The sequence below is a fragment of the Periplaneta americana genome, chromosome 13 (genome assembly GCF_040183065.1).
Source record: "Periplaneta americana isolate PAMFEO1 chromosome 13, P.americana_PAMFEO1_priV1, whole genome shotgun sequence".
Lineage (NCBI taxonomy): Eukaryota > Metazoa > Arthropoda > Insecta > Blattodea > Blattidae > Periplaneta > Periplaneta americana.
In genome coordinates, this window is record NC_091129.1 from 109,852,608 (window position 1) to 109,870,762 (window position 18,155).

At 33.8% G+C, this 18,155-nt stretch overlaps 1 protein-coding gene across 8 annotated transcripts in view; it reads right to left on the reverse strand.

Moving 5' to 3' along the window:
- The window catches only part of LOC138712235 (putative leucine-rich repeat-containing protein DDB_G0290503), a 43,586-nt gene that overhangs the window by 8,955 nt on the left and 16,476 nt on the right, over positions 1–18,155 (reverse strand). For 6 of the 8 annotated variants that reach the window (XM_069843794.1, XM_069843797.1, XM_069843793.1 and 3 more), the window contains 7 exons: positions 17,139–17,202; positions 12,818–12,947; positions 10,211–10,444; positions 9,834–10,088; positions 8,444–8,647; positions 1,956–2,182; positions 983–1,232 (listed from right to left, as the gene is read on the reverse strand). In XM_069843794.1, the coding sequence (XP_069699895.1) occupies positions 983–1,232; positions 1,956–2,182; positions 8,444–8,647; positions 9,834–10,088; positions 10,211–10,444; positions 12,818–12,947; positions 17,139–17,202 (1,364 nt within the window). The remainder of the gene's footprint in view (positions 1–982; positions 1,233–1,955; positions 2,183–8,443; positions 8,648–9,833; positions 10,089–10,210; positions 10,445–12,817; positions 12,948–17,138; positions 17,203–18,155) is intronic. The other 2 variants (XM_069843796.1, XM_069843798.1) reach the window with 2 other exon arrangements.

Below are 18,155 nucleotides of genomic sequence, written 5' to 3' on the forward strand. Positions count from 1 at the left end.
CTATTATGGAAACAAATTATCAACATCGCTTTTCTGTGAATGTGTAGTGCAGTGCAATCGAAAATCAGCTGCTTGGGCCTGCTGTGTTACCGAATTGGGTGCAGCTGCTTAGCCTTTCTGCAAAACGAACTTCCAATGTTGTTTCAAGAGGCTTCCCTGGCTGCAAAGATGGGCATGTTCTTCCAGCATGACAGAGCTCCTGTATATTTTAGCTGTCAGATAACACGTCTTCTAATCTCAACAAATGATGGATCGATCATGGTGGTCATGTGCATTGGCCACCAAGCTCCTCAGACCTTAGTCCTGTCGATTTTCTTCTTTTGGTGTAGGTGTGGATGAATGGTGAAGTATACAAGAACAAAATAAACACGAGGGATGAAAACTGGTCGCTCGCATTATGAATAGTGCTGCCCTCAGAAAAGAATAACAAGATGACCTCAGAAGAGAAACACTTATTGTTGTCAACAGAGTGGAAAAGTGCATTGAAGTCAGTGGTGTTCATTTTTAACCATTACTGTGAACTGTACAGGATGTACTGATACCATGTATAAGCAATAAATGTAATTATTAAGTCATTTATCTTTCCTTCTTGCCCTTTGCAACATTGGGCACATGTTTATACTGACATTTTTATTCAGAATAGTCAATATTTTCATCCATATATATATTATTCCTCCTGACTCACGCGAATGTTCGTGTTACATTACAAGTCTATTGCTACTTTAGTGGTTAGAGTTGGTTGGTTATTTATACTGGTGATCCAGAAAATAATCCAAGTGGAATTTGTAGTGTTAGTCCACCCATTTCCACCACCCATTCTACAAATTCTCAATTATTCATTGTCCTGAACAATAGAATTACGATGTTGATCAGTGATCACTCACATTTTCGTAGCAAAACAATACATTACGTATATGTCTATATGCTGGATCATTCCTCTGTGTCTATGTGTTTCAGTTTATATAAAATTCTTTATGCTTACCTGTAATTTCAGGAGTTCAGAATTATGACTAACTAACGGGCTGTTTCCGCTAATGATACGCAGGGCTTCTTGCCACTGTGTCTCCATGACACTGTGTAACTTTTCAACTAATTCACTCTTCCTGGAGTTATATCCCTGTAACTTTGTTTCCAGCTCAGTAATTTGATTCATTGCTTGAGCTAGCTGCAATTTATATAACTGAAGCTCCTCTGAATGTTTTTCTTCCAACAACTGTACTTCCATCTGGTGTCTGAAATCAGTAATCATTTAAAAGTTCAGACAGATTTCCAGTCGTTCTTCCCTTTGGAGTCACAGGCCAAAAACGTATATCATCAACCTATTATCTAAGAACTTGCTTGTAGTACACCATGTGAAAGTGGGCCAGGTTGATAAGTTTATGTTAAAACAGTAAAATACAATATAGCGAAATCCTAGGGACCTCTGTAATTACTTTGTTATAGTGAAATACTTTATTTTTCTAAAGAAAAAAGAATATTTGCTCAATTACTGTACTTACAACATAAATTCCTCACATTTTGCATGCAGGTGTGAAAATATTTTTAAATAAAATAAAAAGTTGAACTTGCATGGCATTTGAAAAGGAAACATTTAAGGGAAGACACATGAAAAAAGTACTGCTGTGAAGTAGGGAGGAAGGGGCTGAATGTCTCTTTCCCTTAGGTGCCCACCTACACCAATGCTGAATTGTGGTTGGCCAATGGTGATGACTGTAAGTGATGATCAGACAGCAGATTTTCAGTCTCTATACAGCAACAAGAAGACTTCATGTCCCTTGGCATACGGAGGGAGCATAGCAATGAGGTCAATGACCTTCCTACAACTGATCTAACCTGACCTTCCTGCAACTGATGTAACCTAACATTCAGTATCGGGACCGAAAATCCGCTGCCTGGTGATGACAACAGCAATGATGATGGTGAAAAACAAACACTGTTAAGTGTAAAAATCTTACTTCTCAGATATTTGTTTCACTTGTCTGGAAGCCAAATCAGTAATTGCATGTTCTCGTTGTTCCAGTTCCTTGTGTAATGAGACTTCAGCAGCATCTAACTGTTCCTGAAATTCTCGAAGTTTGTCACGTACTACGACTTCCAGCTGTTCCTGATAATACTCTCTCAATTCAACTTTAATTTTCTCTGACTGGGCAGTCAACAATTTCATTTCCTCTCGAAGGGATTTCTGAAAAATAATTGTAAACAGAAATGGTAAAAAAATACATTAAAAATAATGAACACTTTATAGTTACTGTTTAATTAAGCAAGTTTTCTAGTTAAAATACATTTCAAAGTATTTTTCTGTTAACGAAGAAGAAAAGAGGATAGAAGAGAGAAGAGAAAGGAAGTATGTGTATATTTATCATAATTATTCATGGATGATAATTTATATCTGCAAATATTATGCAAAGAACTTATTTTTCCATGCACATACTTACAGATGTGCTTTCCATTAATTTTATTAACGAGGTAAATAAACTCTACAACATATATTAGACACACTTTCTTAATATCTGACATACTTCAATGGTGACTAAACCAGAGATTCTTAAGTTCGAATCTAATTTATTTCTATACTGTTCATCTCGAAATTTTAATTTTCTTTTACGTTTTAAGTTATTGTAAATGGAATAGGAGAATTTGAGTGGTAGTAAAAGATAAAAAATCATTACTTAAAACCTACACAATCATAGTTCTCCATTTCAGTGTTCTTACCCCTTAACAAGAGCTAACCACTGGCAAGAAATTTTGGCCAGGATTATACAAGCTACAGAATTCATTAAAATAAATAAATAAATTTACCAGACATATCATTGCAGTTGCCAATGAGAATTGTTCGCTGCTATATCTTTACTGCTTTATAATATGGCCTTGAAGGAGAGATACTAAAAAAGGAAGCTATAAATCATACAGAAGTCTTTGAAATGTGAGTTTATCAAAAAATGTTGTGTGTATCTTGGCGGACCAAGTTACTAAACATGAGATACTGCACAAAATAAAAATTTCAGTAAAGTTATTTTTTACAATCAAAAGATTAAAACTTCTACAGTATGAGTTTTGTTGCATGTAACAGAAAATATAAACTATTACAATAATTTCACAAGGCAAGATTATGGGCAGATACTGTGATAAATTCAAAATGCTTGCAGATTGTAAAAAAAATGTGTGACAGGATGAATTTGAATGTTGTACATAATCATACAAGAGTTTTGATTTACTTACTTACAAATGGCTTTTAAGGAACCCAAAGGTTCATTGCCGCCCTCACATAAGCCCACCATCGGTCCCTATCCTGTGCAAGATTAATCCAGTCTCTATCATCATATCCCACCTCCCTCAAATCCATTTTAATATTATCCTCCCATCTACGTCTCGGCCTCCCTAAAGGTCTTTTTCCCTCCGGTCTCCCAACTAACACTCTATATGCATTTCTGGATTCGCCCATACATGCTACATGCCCTGCCCATCTCAAACGTCTGGATTTAATGTTCCTAATTATGTCAGTTGAAGAATACAATGCGTGCAGTTCTGCGTTGTGTAACTTTCTCCATTCTCCTGTAACTTCATCCCGCTTAGCCCCAAATATTTTCCTAAGCACCTTATTCTCAAACACCCTTAACCTATGTTCCTCTATCAGAGTGAGAGTCCAAGTTTCACAACCATACAGAACAACCGGTAATATAACTGTTTTATAAATTCTAACTTTCAGATTTTTTTGACAGCAGACTACATGATACAAGCTTCTCAACCGAATAATAACACGCATTTCCCATATTTATTCTGCGTTTAATTTCCTCCCGAGTGTCATTTATATTTGTTACTGTTGCTCCAAGATATATGAATTTTTCCACCCCTTCGAGGGATAAATCTCCAATTTGTACATTTCCATTTCGTACAATATTCTGACCACGAGACATAATTATATACTTTGTCTTTTCGGGATTTACTTCCAAACCGATCACTTTACTTCCTTCAAGTAAAATTTCCGTGTTTTACCTAATCGTTTGTGGATTTTCTCCTAACATATTCACGTCATCCGCATAGACAAGAAGCTGATGTAACCTGCTCAATTCCAAACGATGTAACCCGCTCAATTCCAAACCCTGCCTGTTATCCTGAACTTTCCTAATGGCATATTCTAAAGCGAAGTTAAAAAGTAAAGGTGATAGTGCATCTCCCTGCTTTAACCCGCAGTGAATTGGAAAAGCATCAGATAGAAACTGACCTATACAGACTCTGCTGTATGTTTCACTGAGACATATTTTAATTAATCGAACTAGTTTCTTGGGAATACCAAAGTCAATAAGAATATCATATAATACTTCCCTCTTAACCGATTCATATGCCTTTTTGAAATCTATGAATAACATATGTACTGTACCCTTATACTCCCATTTTTGCTCCATTATCTGTCGAATACAAAAAATCTGATCAATAGTCGATCTATTACGCCTAAAATCGCACTGATGATCCCCAATAATTTCATCTATGTACGGAGCTAATCTCCTCAAAAGAATATTGGACAAAATTTTGTACGACATCAACAAAAGTGATATTCCTCGAAAGTTACCACAGTTGGTTTTGTCCCCCTTCTTAAAAATAGGTACAATTATGGACTCCTTCCATTGTTCTGGTACAATTTCCCTTTCCCAAATAGCAAGTACAAGTTTATAAATTTCGCTATATAATGCACTTCCACCCTCTTGTATTAATTCTGCTGGAATTTGATCGATACGTGGAGACTTGTACTTTTTCAGACTTTCTATCGCAATTTCGACTTCTGAAAGCGTGGGTTCAGGTATAAATGGCTCAGCAGTTTGTATTTCAATTTCGCCCCGATCATTTCTATTTGGCCTATGTACATTTAGTAGTTGCCCAAAATAGTTTTTTCATCTGTTTAGGACTGATGGAGAGTCTGCAAGCAAGTCACCATTCTCATCCTTGATCACGTTTACCCTTGGCTGACATCCGTTCTTAAATTCCTTTATACCCTTATATAAGTCTCTAATGTTTTTATTCTTACTATTTGTTTCTACCTCATTCAGTTTTTCCTTCAAGTAACCTCTCTTTTTATTCCTAAGTGTACGACTTGCTTCCCATCTTTCATTGAAATAATTATCTCTCTTCTCCTCAACTGGATCCTGTAAGAATTTCAATTTTGCCTATTTCCTTCTTTCTACTGCAATGCAACAATCTTCATCAAACCACGGTTTCTTTTTCTTAGTTTCATAATAACCTATGCTCTGCTCAGCTGCAATTTTGATACTATCTCTGATATTTTCCCACACGCTGTTAACATCTAATTCTTTCTCAACTTCGTCGGAACTTTCTAAAGTGGCAAATCTATTCGAAATTTCGACCTGATAATTTTGCTTAGTTTCCTCGTCCTTTAATTTCAAAATATTGAATTTAGTAATATTAACTTGTTGCTCTACTCGCTTGGCTACTGATAGTCTTTCTCTTAATTCTCCAATTACCAAATAATGGTCAGAATTACAGTCTGCACCCCTGAAAGTTCGAATGTCTACTATACTAGTATGTCTCCGTTTATCTATCAATATGTGATCTATTTCGTTGTGTGTCAATCCATCTGGAGAAGTCCAAGTATATTTATGTATATCCTTATGGGGGAATGTTGTACTTTTGACAATTAAATTTTTCGATGTGGCAAAGTTGACTAATCTAACTCCATTGTCACTACCAGTTACGTGTAGGCTCTCTTTTCCAATAGTTGGTCTAAAAATATCCTCCTGTCCTACTTTAGCATTGAAATCCCCCAGTAAAATTTTCATGTGATATCTAGGTAACTGATCATCAAAAGTATGTTCCAATTCCTCATAGAAGCTATCCTTTATATGGTCGTCTTTCTCTCCTATAGGGGCGTGAGCATTTATAACTATGATGTCGCACCATCTACCTTTCAGTACTAAATATGATAACCTGTCACTGATAAATTCGACCATTTTTACTGCTGATTTTATTCTTTTATGAACAAAGAATCCTGTTCCTAATTGGTGATTAATGTTTCCTTCCCCATAATACAACAAGTAATCTCCTATTTGTGATATGCCATTCCCATCTAACCTAACCTCTTGTACTCCCACGAAGTCTATTCTATATCTAGCTAGTTCTTTAGCTACTAATGTTACCCCTCCTGTTCTATAAAGACTAGTTACGTTCCAAGTGCCAAATCTCAAAAACTTATTCCTTTGCTGTGGCCGTGCCAGAAAATCAGTCCTATTCCGAGGCTTATTGTAGGGATTCATAACAAGCTGTTTTTTTTTACAGTGATGGGTTGTTAGCCCTTCGCCCAACCCCCAAGCTGGAGGACCACCCCTTATCGGCTGTCCACGACTACTTATTCAATATATTCGCAGCTACCCTCCATATCTGGAGGCCGTCTCCTTTATTGTATGAAAATATGAAATGATTTGATTTAAAATATGGTATACCATACACACCACTAGACACATATAACATCAATCTAACTCGTTGTTACTCGATTAATATTCTGTCAACGAAATACATTGCAACTACCTACACAAAAGATCCAAGGCAGTCAAACCACACTACTACACAGCTACAAATAATCTTCAACGTTTATCCAGATCGTTCGACTTCTTACATTCATATGATTTATAACTGTGTTTGTTATTAACACATTCTTTTTGTATAACTTCGTGAAACAAACACGTGAACTATATATATCTCATACATATGTGAAATAAATAGTTGAATCACATACATCGTAAATACATATGTGCAATAGTTAAAACTAAATGTCTTATAACATATATATACATATATATATACATATATATATATATATATATATATATATGTACACTGATTACAATTGTCAAGACACAGTATATTTTATTCCGTGATTTTATAAATTAATGCTGGCATATTTAATATTAAAAATTAAAGATATGATAACGCAACAAATTCAGTGAAATTCACATCAACATAAAACGCAAGGCGTAAAATTAATTTTTTGTTTTTACAAAATAACATTGTTTTAATCTAAGCACATCGTAATTTTTAACTTTCTTTATATGTATTTCAATCCATATAATTTTAACAGTGACATTTTGTAACTATGTATACCTTTATGTATATTCACTTATGTAACCTTTTGTACACGCTATATGTATATATCACTTAGTATATTTATGCAATTTGTTCATATATTTAAATTCTTTTCATTTGTCTGAAGATGCCAGACTTAAGGCAAAAACGTTCACAACAAATGTATGTAAGGTAAACTACAATATAGTTTACATTAAAATTGATATGTCACAGGAATGAATCACATTTTTAGGTAATAATATTAGAATAGACTTATCTGAACCTTTAAAATTAATTGTAAACAATGCTATCGAGTTTAAATTCATGCTTAAGCCACCTACGTTATAATGGCTCATACTTTACTCCGGAATATTACGTAGCTTTCTTGTTCATATTCGTTTTGTACCCTGTTTCGATAGATTTAGTATTTATCAATTTTATTGCCATTTCACTCTTCAGAGGTCCTCATGCAGCTAGAATCAACCCTTCGTTTTATTTTATAACATATTTTAGAACAAAATACAGCACATTCACATGGTTTAATTGTGTCATCTTTTGAACTGGAGCTTCAAGGAAACGGGCATGCACACTGTTCTGTTTCTGGAACTTAGACATGTGTCACCAGCCCATTCTTTTTGAATCTTATTGTACATCCTATTTAATGTATTTATTTTCCTAATTTCAAAGAAGGTTTACTGTAGTAGGTGCGTATAATTTGCACAAATGTTTTCCAAGTAAAATTGTTTGGTATTCTTTGTCTCATGACAATCTGTAATGACAGAAAGATTGATTAAATAAAATAGCTTAAACTCAATATACTACATGACAGTTTAAATACCTACAAAATCCTAAACACACGTTAAAAAAAATATGATTCAAAATGTTGTTAGAATCTAAATATATGGCGCTCTTCAAAACCCCAACTTATTTAATATTTAATGAAGAGTAATGAATGATATGTATGTCATAACTATAAGTAATTCTTAATTCCATATTTCAACAGCTAGTTACATACCTACTAGTTTAATTTTTTTTTTTTTTTTGACAGTTTGAATGATGTGATTGGTAGAATGGCAGTGCAAATGGGAATATCTATATATAAAAAAGAAACGCAGCAACACTGTCTTTATTTATCACAAATTTTTCTTGCGCTTACTAGGAACTCAGCTATTTCAGTAGATGCTATAGTCAATCAGTGAAAAGTGTGCCAATATTACATATTAGAAAGCAGAAGTGAATAATATAGTATAAAATCTAAACCCAACAATATTCTAACTGAAGATTATAGTGCAACAATACAATAAAATTAAGTTCACTGTATATTATGCATACTGTTCTGTGCAAAAAAATTAGTCAAAGAAACGTGTGAATTAACCTCTTTCTTTTTATTTTCATCCAGCGTTGTTTGTAATGATTTTTTCTGCTGGTCAAGAATAGTGATTCTTCCTTTCTCTTCTTTCAGTTTCAACTGAAGTGTTTCCTTTTCTTCTTTCAGAGCAGCTACCTCAGCTTCAAATGTATCGAGTTTCTTATGTAGGTTTTCCAACTCCTTTTGTGTCTCAATGAGGAGTTTCCTTTCCTTTAAAATCAATGACAGAAAAAAATGATACAAAACAATAAAATTTGTTCCTCAATTCTCTTGTGGTGTATAAATTAATGACTTATTTGTCTCGTGATAAGAATGCATAATTTGTCTTTTTTTTTTAACAGATGACAAGATCATATTACTTTGAATCAGTTGCGTGTGGTGATGTCACATTTAGATAAGCATCTCCTGTGTGTGTTGATACAACATCTGGGCAGTAGTCCGACTCTTACTGCATATATACAGGCAATTGCTTACCCAAACGCAGTTCACGACACGCAACTGCTTGGAATTATCTTCAAAATTTCTGCAGAATGCTTACAATTGCATGGAACGTTTAAGTGGTTGGTTTCGTGGTTGTGTGATTGTATGGGTTTGAATGTTTGTAGGTTATGTAATATATGTATGAAATAAAATAAATATCACTGTTATATTATTAAAAGAGTTATTTTATTTGTATCCTTTATGCTATATTGTGGGTTGCATCGGTCTGCAGTCATTAAGGAGTAATGATATGTTGTGAGTTGCATAAGTGCAAGGAGAAAGTTGTATGTAGAGTATTACAGAAATGGTAATGGATATTTTTCCTGAATAGGTGCCCACTTAAACGTTCCATGTTAAAAACATTTTACAACACTGTTGTGATATTATCTGAAAATAATTGCATGATAGCAAAATAGCAATATTAAAATGATATTATAACATTATAGAAGTTGGAGGTAAGCTTCTAAATTTGGCAAGACTGAATATTTGTAAAAACTAAGTCCTTAAATTAAATGAATCGAATTCACTACTGTGCAAGTTGACAGTTTTAATTCATCTGGAAAGATGGGAAAGAGATTTAGAAATTCTGCTGTAGAAAAGTTTGTGAGCTCTCATACCTTTCATAGGGACAGGAAAGTTAACATTTTTTTTTTTTTTTTACGAAAGAACAAAATAGCATCATGAACTGTAACAGGAAAAATAATAAAAATCGAAAAAAAATGTGGATTTGGGACATTTCCATATTGGATGACACATGCAAACATTAAACACATACACACGTGTGCACATATATGTGGGGTTGATATTGAGAAATACTGCCAATAAATGAATAAATGTAGTAAGGAAAAAGTGTAGAGAGACAGAAATCAGTTGTAAATTTACCTCTTTATAATATCTATAAATAACATTTACATACTTTCTGTGCATCTTCTTCTGCCTGCTTCATTTTCTTCAAAGACTCCTCCTTTTGCTCTACTATCTGACAGTTTAATTGTTTTGCCTCATGCAGTTCCTTCTCTCTTTTCTCTATTTTCTCTCCTATTTTTTTGATCTCATTATTGTTGCGCTCAATCAATTCTAATTTCTCTTTTTCGAGAGTGTCAACTTTATCTTTGTAGCCTTGAGCGAGATCTAGAGCTGTAGAAAGTTCTGTCTCCAGTCTTTTCAGTTTCTAAAAATAAAGAATAATAAAATATACACCATTGCCATGGAAGTATAGGACATGAGAAACTGAAATAATTTATTAATGTAAAATTGCTTGGAACTTAATAATTGATGAACCACAGAACTTACATGTGCTATTTCTCTTTCTTGTTTCTGATATATTTCCCTTTCATTTTGCAAAATACTGGCCAAACTATGTCGCTGTTCTTCTAGTTCTTTCCAATGGTGAACAAGACGAGTCCAGGCATCTTTTAATTGCAAAATGGCTTGATCCTTGCCTCTATCCACTCGCACTGCCACAGCCAGTTTTTGTTGTTCTTCTAGCAGACGAATTTGCAACTGCTGAATCAGTCTTTCACAGTGCTATAATGAAGATTAGAAATGTTGGAAAAAACAAAGAAATTTTACATTTAATACATATTACATTCTGATTATAAATAGGCTTATAGAACAGAATACTTTTGTAGGTGGAGGAGTATCTGAATTTGATTATGGGTTTTAAATCTATATTGCCTTAAAATGATAAGAAGTCCTATATTCCAACAAGGAAAAAAAATTGATGTTATGGGAAACAGACTTGGGCAGACGAGATAAATTTTACACACTAAAGGCATTTTTAAATGTAAATAATAATATAAAAACTGAATATGATGATGACGATGATTAAGTAATTAATTTCAAAGGCAACTTTTTTCTAAAATACAATAAAGCTTTCTTTATATACATTTTGCACTTTTGCTTTTTTCACGCATATTCGTTTTTTCTGAGGTCTCAGTAAATTTCTATACTTTCTATGTTAATGTATTTCGAATATACATTTTTCGTTTATTCATTTTTTACATTTATATGATCATAATTTAAACCCCAAGAGATACAAAACTTCATTTATACGTTCTAAATCAATTTTGCTCGGATTTATGTAGGTTTGCAGTGAAAATGTTAGACTGCGAAAGTACAGTACATGCTCATGGGTAAGATGCAATCTGCTTTGAAATTCATAGAAATTCTAAGCTTCTCATGTTTGTCTCGGCATGTGCTGGCTTCAGTAAACAAGTTATGCGCAAGTGGAAGAATCCATTCAGAGTGGGGAGAAAAGTTGCAAGAGAACTCGGATCTCACAGTTTGTCATACAGAGAGAAGAAATGGAACATTTTTAACAATGAGGATCCAGAACCAAAGCTATGACTGCACTGAACGATATGATATGATTTATTGTCACTCAACCATTTGGTCTTATTATAAACTTAGTGGACGACTCGTGCACTTATCTTCCTTTATTGAACACTATGTCCTTCCGTGTCCAGTCTTTTCTCTCATCATTTCATTTATTTCGTACTTCAATTCTCTGACATTATTTATCATTTGGAATCCACGACATCATTTCTAAAATAATCACTTCAATCATTAAAGGATCTGTGGCAATCCTGAAAAACCATTTATATCAAATGCTACAGTTCCACCCCCTTCCCCCCATTTTCTTCGTTAGTGTGCAATCGTAATAAATATATCTATAATTTATATTAGTTCTAAAATTCATGTTATATGTTCACGTAAATTTGACTCATCTACTTACTATAATCAGTTATTATTCTTGTATGCAAAATATTATTTTGTGTTCTTGGCAACCAAAGATGCCTGGGCAGACGATTTTTTGAAAATAAATTATATTTAAAATCAATCAATCCCAAACATATTGACTATCACTTCATAAGTTTCCTATGTTTGTTCTTTTTCTTCTTCTTCTACACCAAAGAATATCAAGTTTTTCTTTCTTTGTTTGTCTTCCAAATATGACTGCACTGAATACAATTACTCTAACACCCTTCAAACTGAAAATATATTGATGTAACTGAACAAATTATGAAACAGTTAACACAATCTGAATGCATGGTTTATTCCTTAGTAGCAAACAAAAGCAAGCAGTCCAAAATAACTGACTTTTCGTAAAATAATCACATATTATTAAGATGTTATTTTAGATGTAATTAAAAATATTTCAGTTGTATGTTTTTCTTACTACTGCATTTTTTCTTCAGGCGGCCACCCCCCCACAAAAATGCATAAATGAAGAATAAAGTCGTGAGCTACGACAGATGATTCAAACAGTCGAAAGTGCAATTATTTATTGCAGAGTAACTTTGGAGGGGGAGAATGACACATTAATTTATTTTAGATAATCTTCTTCACATTCATGAAAAATTAGAAAGTATCTTTGACGAAGAAAATAGTGTGTATGTTTCATATGGAGTTCACAGATTGTATGAAACAACAAATATAAAATATTTCGCGGGTGCTCGTGTAAAGGGGGTTAAGTCAAATTGCAAGGTTTGTAAACTTGTCTCCTTTGGTACTGAACAAAACCCCTTTGTCACAAAATATGGACCACTGTAACTGCGTCACAGATGGAAGAATGACTTAACCCCTTTAACATAAGAGAAAAGTAATTGTGGATAGTTCAAATCTGTACTTACTCCAGTGTAGCCAAAACAACTTAACCCCCTTTACATGAGCACCCGCGATTTGTAGTACTTGCATTTCCTGACATAATAAAAATATGAACATTTCGTTCTATCTCTTCTTCTTTAACCTCTCTTTCTCCTCCTCCCAAAAAATACACAAAACTATTTAAAAACTATACGAAATAAATTTAGACGTCTATTATGAGATCAAACGATGCAAAAGCATTCATCAAAATAGTTTTACTGTTTCAGGAATACGACAACATAGTTTCTTTACCTGTCTTCTATATTTCTCCTCTTCCAATTTCAATCTTACATTACCATAATCGTCATTCATGTACGAAGTAGAAGATGAACCATCTTTCCCCCACAAATCTGACAAACTGAGAAGGCTGGTTGCACCAGGTCTGTAATAAATAAATATCCCACTATTCTAGCACGTTTGAAACTTATAGATAACATACTTCTACTGCAGAAGCAAAAAAATGAGAAGCAGCATACATAGGGTTGCTAGCTCCCAGCAATTTTGGGACATATTAGCAGGAAAAAGAGGTCGAGGAAACTCTAATAAAGATGCTCTCGTCCATAAACTAATAATGACAAGAATGAGCTCAAATACAAAGGATCCCTTAAGCTGTTTATAACATACTCACCAAGAGACCGAAAATCTGAGAGTAGATCTGCAAAAGCTGGCATGAAAATGTTATGTAAGTTTGTAACAATAAGGTTCCCAGATGTCCCACTTTCCTGGGGACAGTCTCCGATTTTTGCTTTTTGTCTCTTGATAAAATTCGTCCCCAGGATGTTGCCAGGTATTGTTGGATTTTCAGTGTTAATTATTTATTAATATGTTTTAATGGTCATTGCACACTGCTGTGGGTAAATTTTGCTAATGCAACTCTGCCACTGAAAGTGGCTGAAAGTGAGGATGTAACTGCAGTCTAGTCTTCCATATTGTTATCAAGGTTAATAGAAAAACTGAACTCCAGGAAAGAAGAGAAATTTATTTCAATATCAATTAAGCAAGTTTTGATATCTTTAAGAATTCTCAGAGTTTCTTGGGAATTTAATGAAAATGCTGTTGAATATAACTGGGTTATTCAGTCACAAGATAAGATATCTATGAAATATATATTGCTAAGATCTCCTCCAGGAAGAGAAAGATTTAAAGAGAGAGTCCATTATGTTTCTTTAAATGCAGATGGGCTTGACCTGAATGAAGATAATTTATTTGATAAAATTTCTTGCTTGAAGAAATATGTGATTTCAGAGAAAATACCGAAGTGTAATGAATAAAATGCTATTCTTTGCTCAAAATGGAGTGAAATTTTAAACATTTCTCTAAGAAAAATGATTTTCTGTGCAAAACTCTAGAAGATGAATTATCTCTGTCCTCCTGGAAATAATGTTTCAGTGTAGGGTTGTTTTCTTCAATGAACATGCTATGGACATTCCAAAAATCAAGAATGAGAAACTGTTTGAGCCATTTCTACTATCTTAATCAAAATCTGTGCTTCAGTGGCTGACCATGATAATATCTTTGAAAAATATTGGAGTGCAAGAGGTCAAATGACTTTATTGTCAAATGCCTGGCATTAGAAAACAACACCAACTATCTTAATCAACTTCAACACGACATGTCAGGAATTTGCTGGAAAATTGGAATCTAAAGAAGATGTACTTAAAAAAAATTCACTCTTCTCAAAAATACCAGTAGTTTAAATAGCAGGTGAGCAGAATTAACATTTTTAGTGTGTAAGTAAAATGAGTATTTTAGTTCTTTGAGTAAAAACAATAGAAGTGAATGGCACACTAACATAATGTCAAAAGTAGTAATTTCATATGTCGATCTATATCTATCCCCAAAAATAGTGAAAAAAAAATATGGTAACCTTAGATTATGAGAAACTGAGAATGAACATTATAATAGTAATTTTATGACAACTGTTATAAAGACAATGTTGGCCTAATAAAAACTAATCAATGTGATAATGTGAAGAAAGCTAATAATTAAAATTCTTAACAATATGCAACATGATGGATCAGACATGTTACATGTTAGAGATAATTAGAAATGTTCATTAAATTGGTTGGGAGACTTAGGCTCAACTCACATGGACCACAACTTTGCGATTATTTTGCAGTTTTTGTGTGATTGCGCTGTTGGTGGAACCGACCACAAGCGGACTTCATTTTTGTGGTTGGCTTAACTCACATAGACCACACCTTTGAAGTCCATATCGAGCACAGACAAGCACACCACACTGCAAGCTTAGTACCAAAATTGATTTTGAAGAGGAAGCACTGTTATGGCTTTTATTACGTCGCAGAAGGCGGAGGCGTTGTCAGAACAGATTTTTTTTCGGTTCATCCTATTATAGAAAACAAAAATGAGAGCCGGTTTCACTTGCTGCATCATTCGTTGAGAATGTACGATTACAAATTTTAAAATTAATTCAGAATGAACAAAACTACATCTGATTATTTATTGAGTTAACGGAGAGTATAATACGACAATGAGAAAAAGTATATCTGAGGAACGTCTATAAGGTAAGTAAAATAATTGAGGTAGTCTATGGGAAAAGGGCCCATAGTCCAAATTGGTGTTTTGAGAAAAAATATTTTAGAGTTTCATTCTGTACCGGTATGCATATATTTTCATTTGGTCATTAAAGGTGTAGATTTTACTGAAAAGGAAATTCTCAACTTCTGTCTCACATTCAAATACGATATCTACAAGAAGAATATGTGTTCTTTTTCCTCAGATTAATTTTAATCATAAAAATATCTTGGTAGGAAGAAAATGAAACATTTATTCTAATATTGAAAATAAATACAAACACAAAGGCAACAATATGGAAAAATGTTAAATACATAAGTTGCAGTGTCAGCGGCGAGTGCTTGGCACGACACGTGTGAGTTGTGCTCGACCACCAACAGTGACAATTCTGTGGTTGTTCTGTGGGTGATACCGACCACACATAATGACAGATGTCAACAATGACTTCAGTTTGTGGTCCGTGTGAGTTTCTATCATCTGTTTCCATACTAATTCCTCACCACTCACGGCACAACCACACATAACTGCAAAATAATCGCAAAGATGTCGTCCATGTAAATTGACCCTTAAAAAAGACAATTAGGAAAGACAACATTAGAATATACATGGGAAGCTTGGACTGTGAAATTATGATCAGTTTTCAGAAGAAGAGTTCTGAGCTTTCTCCATTTATTGGGCCCTTACATCTTCAATGATTCAGAACTACTGTACTTGCAAGTTCCATCATCAGGCTGATATATCCCAAGACCTGTAATGTAACTTACTCTGCTGGGTCTGTTGTATCTGGATAATCTAACGAATTCATCTTCTGAACACAAATCACAATGAAAACTTAAAATCTTATGGAATCAGTTTTGCTTTTGCAGAAATTTATACACACATATCTGAGTTATATAAAAAGAAGTCAAACTTATTAAATGGATTAGAAGTGTCAGAGACAATTATAGAAATTGTTTATGATAATAAGTACATCCTGCAAATACCACATTAATTATCATTAGGGAAAGGAAGTTCATGCATTTGCATATTTGTTCTCTATCGTTGTGTGAATATGCTGAAGGAATATCTACATGAATCACAAATTTCTGAATACAATGATATTACTTTTATTGTGCATAAAAGTGCATATTTTGCCTTTCTCTCAAGTTAGCAATTGGTATTCCTTTACTGCAGTCTTTAGCAAATTTCGATAGAACAATATCCAGTTTAACATCAATTCCAGGAAATGTAGGAGATAAAGTGAACGAGAAAACAGCAAATATTCTTTCCAAAAACCTTGGCTATTATCAACTTAAAGATATTCAAGATATTCTCGAATGAAAAACATCCCAAAAACCAACAAAATTTTCTATAGAACAGCTCACAGCTTTTGTGCAAGCCCCTCTTATTTCTTGTGATGTAGAACAAAGGTTTTTGCGCTACAAAGCTATCCTGAAAGACAACAGGCGAAGAATGACAACTGAAAAAATACGTCACTGCTTAGTTGTGAACTGTAACAGCATAAATAGAGCATTCAGCAATGAGGCAAGCACTTCAAAATCCATAGACTAAACGTAAGTTACCTATACCTTATTATTCTGTTAAAATAATCTCAGACTGATAATGTATATTTTGTAGCATATTTATCTATTTTTACAGCATAAATGCATACATATTCTTCACGTTTTTAGGGCATGAACTTCCTTTCCCTGGTTATCATTCATTCTAGCTAACTTATCTGTGCTCCCCTACTTCCTACAGAGTAAACATGATCAAATATCTTATACGCAAGTACATAGCATATACAATTCACACTTGTTTTCAAAGAAAAGGGTACTAAAATTTTTGTGTAATACCAATTATTACAATATTAAAAATTTCATAAGAATGAACGTAAGAAGCTGAAATTGTTGTAATTTTGAAGAATGTTGACTGAGTTTAATATAATTAGATAGTACAAATGTTACTTATTTTGTCATGGAATAATTGTATTCTGTATTCCAATTGCTTTTTGAAGACAGAGCAGATATAGAACAATACGTAAAACTGATATACATACCCGACAGAGGTTGATATGCCACTATCAAGAAGGTAGCTTCTATATTCTGGTTTATTTCTTATGCCTATAAAAAAATTAAAATTTCTTTGTACAGTCTATTATAGTAGGCCCAATAATAATAATAATAATAATAATAATAATAATAATAATAATAATAATAATAATAATAATAATAATAATAATAACAATAATAATAGCTAACGTGAAAAACGCAGGTCTCTGCTCATTAGTGCAGAGAAAATAAGAATCATTGTGTACTAAAAGCGAGAATAAGGTGCACAGATGTAACTAAAATAGTATTATGTTACAGACTACAAAAAAAAACTATATTTCGACTGCCAGACAATATTCCTTGGTACCTGATTATGAAACCAGAAAATAAACTTCAGGCAATATTTTTATTAGCTTTTACTCAAGGCTCAACTATAACTCAATTTTAGGCCGGGTAGCTCAGTTGGTAGAGCAGCTGGCTACGGGCCAGAAGGTCCGAAGGTCCGGGGTTCGATCCCAGGTGGTGACAGGATTTTTTCTCGTTGCCAAACTTTCAGAACGGCCCCGAGGTTCACTCAGCCTCCTATAAAATTGAGTACCGGGTCTTTCCCGGGGGTAAAAGGCGGTCAGAGCGTGGTGCCGACCACACCACCTCATTCTAGTGCCGAGGTCATGGAAAGCATGGGGCTCTACCTCCATGCCCCCCAAATGATACCTTTACCTTTATAACAGGACATTAGTTTTAGAGTTTGAACAGCTAAGGCAGAACTCAGTGAGATTTTCTGATGATTTCTTCAGTCTCTGTAACGAACTAGCAGGCCTAAACTTTAAAATCAACTACTGTTACTTCATAATAAATTTCTTCACATTTACCAAGTTATCATTCTTTTTTTTTTACTCGGTTATTTTAACGACGCTGTATCAACTAATGGGTTATTAAATTCAGCATCGATGAAATTGGTGATAGCAAGATGAAGCCGAGGATTAGCCACAGATTACCTGATACTCGCCTTACAGTTGGGGAAA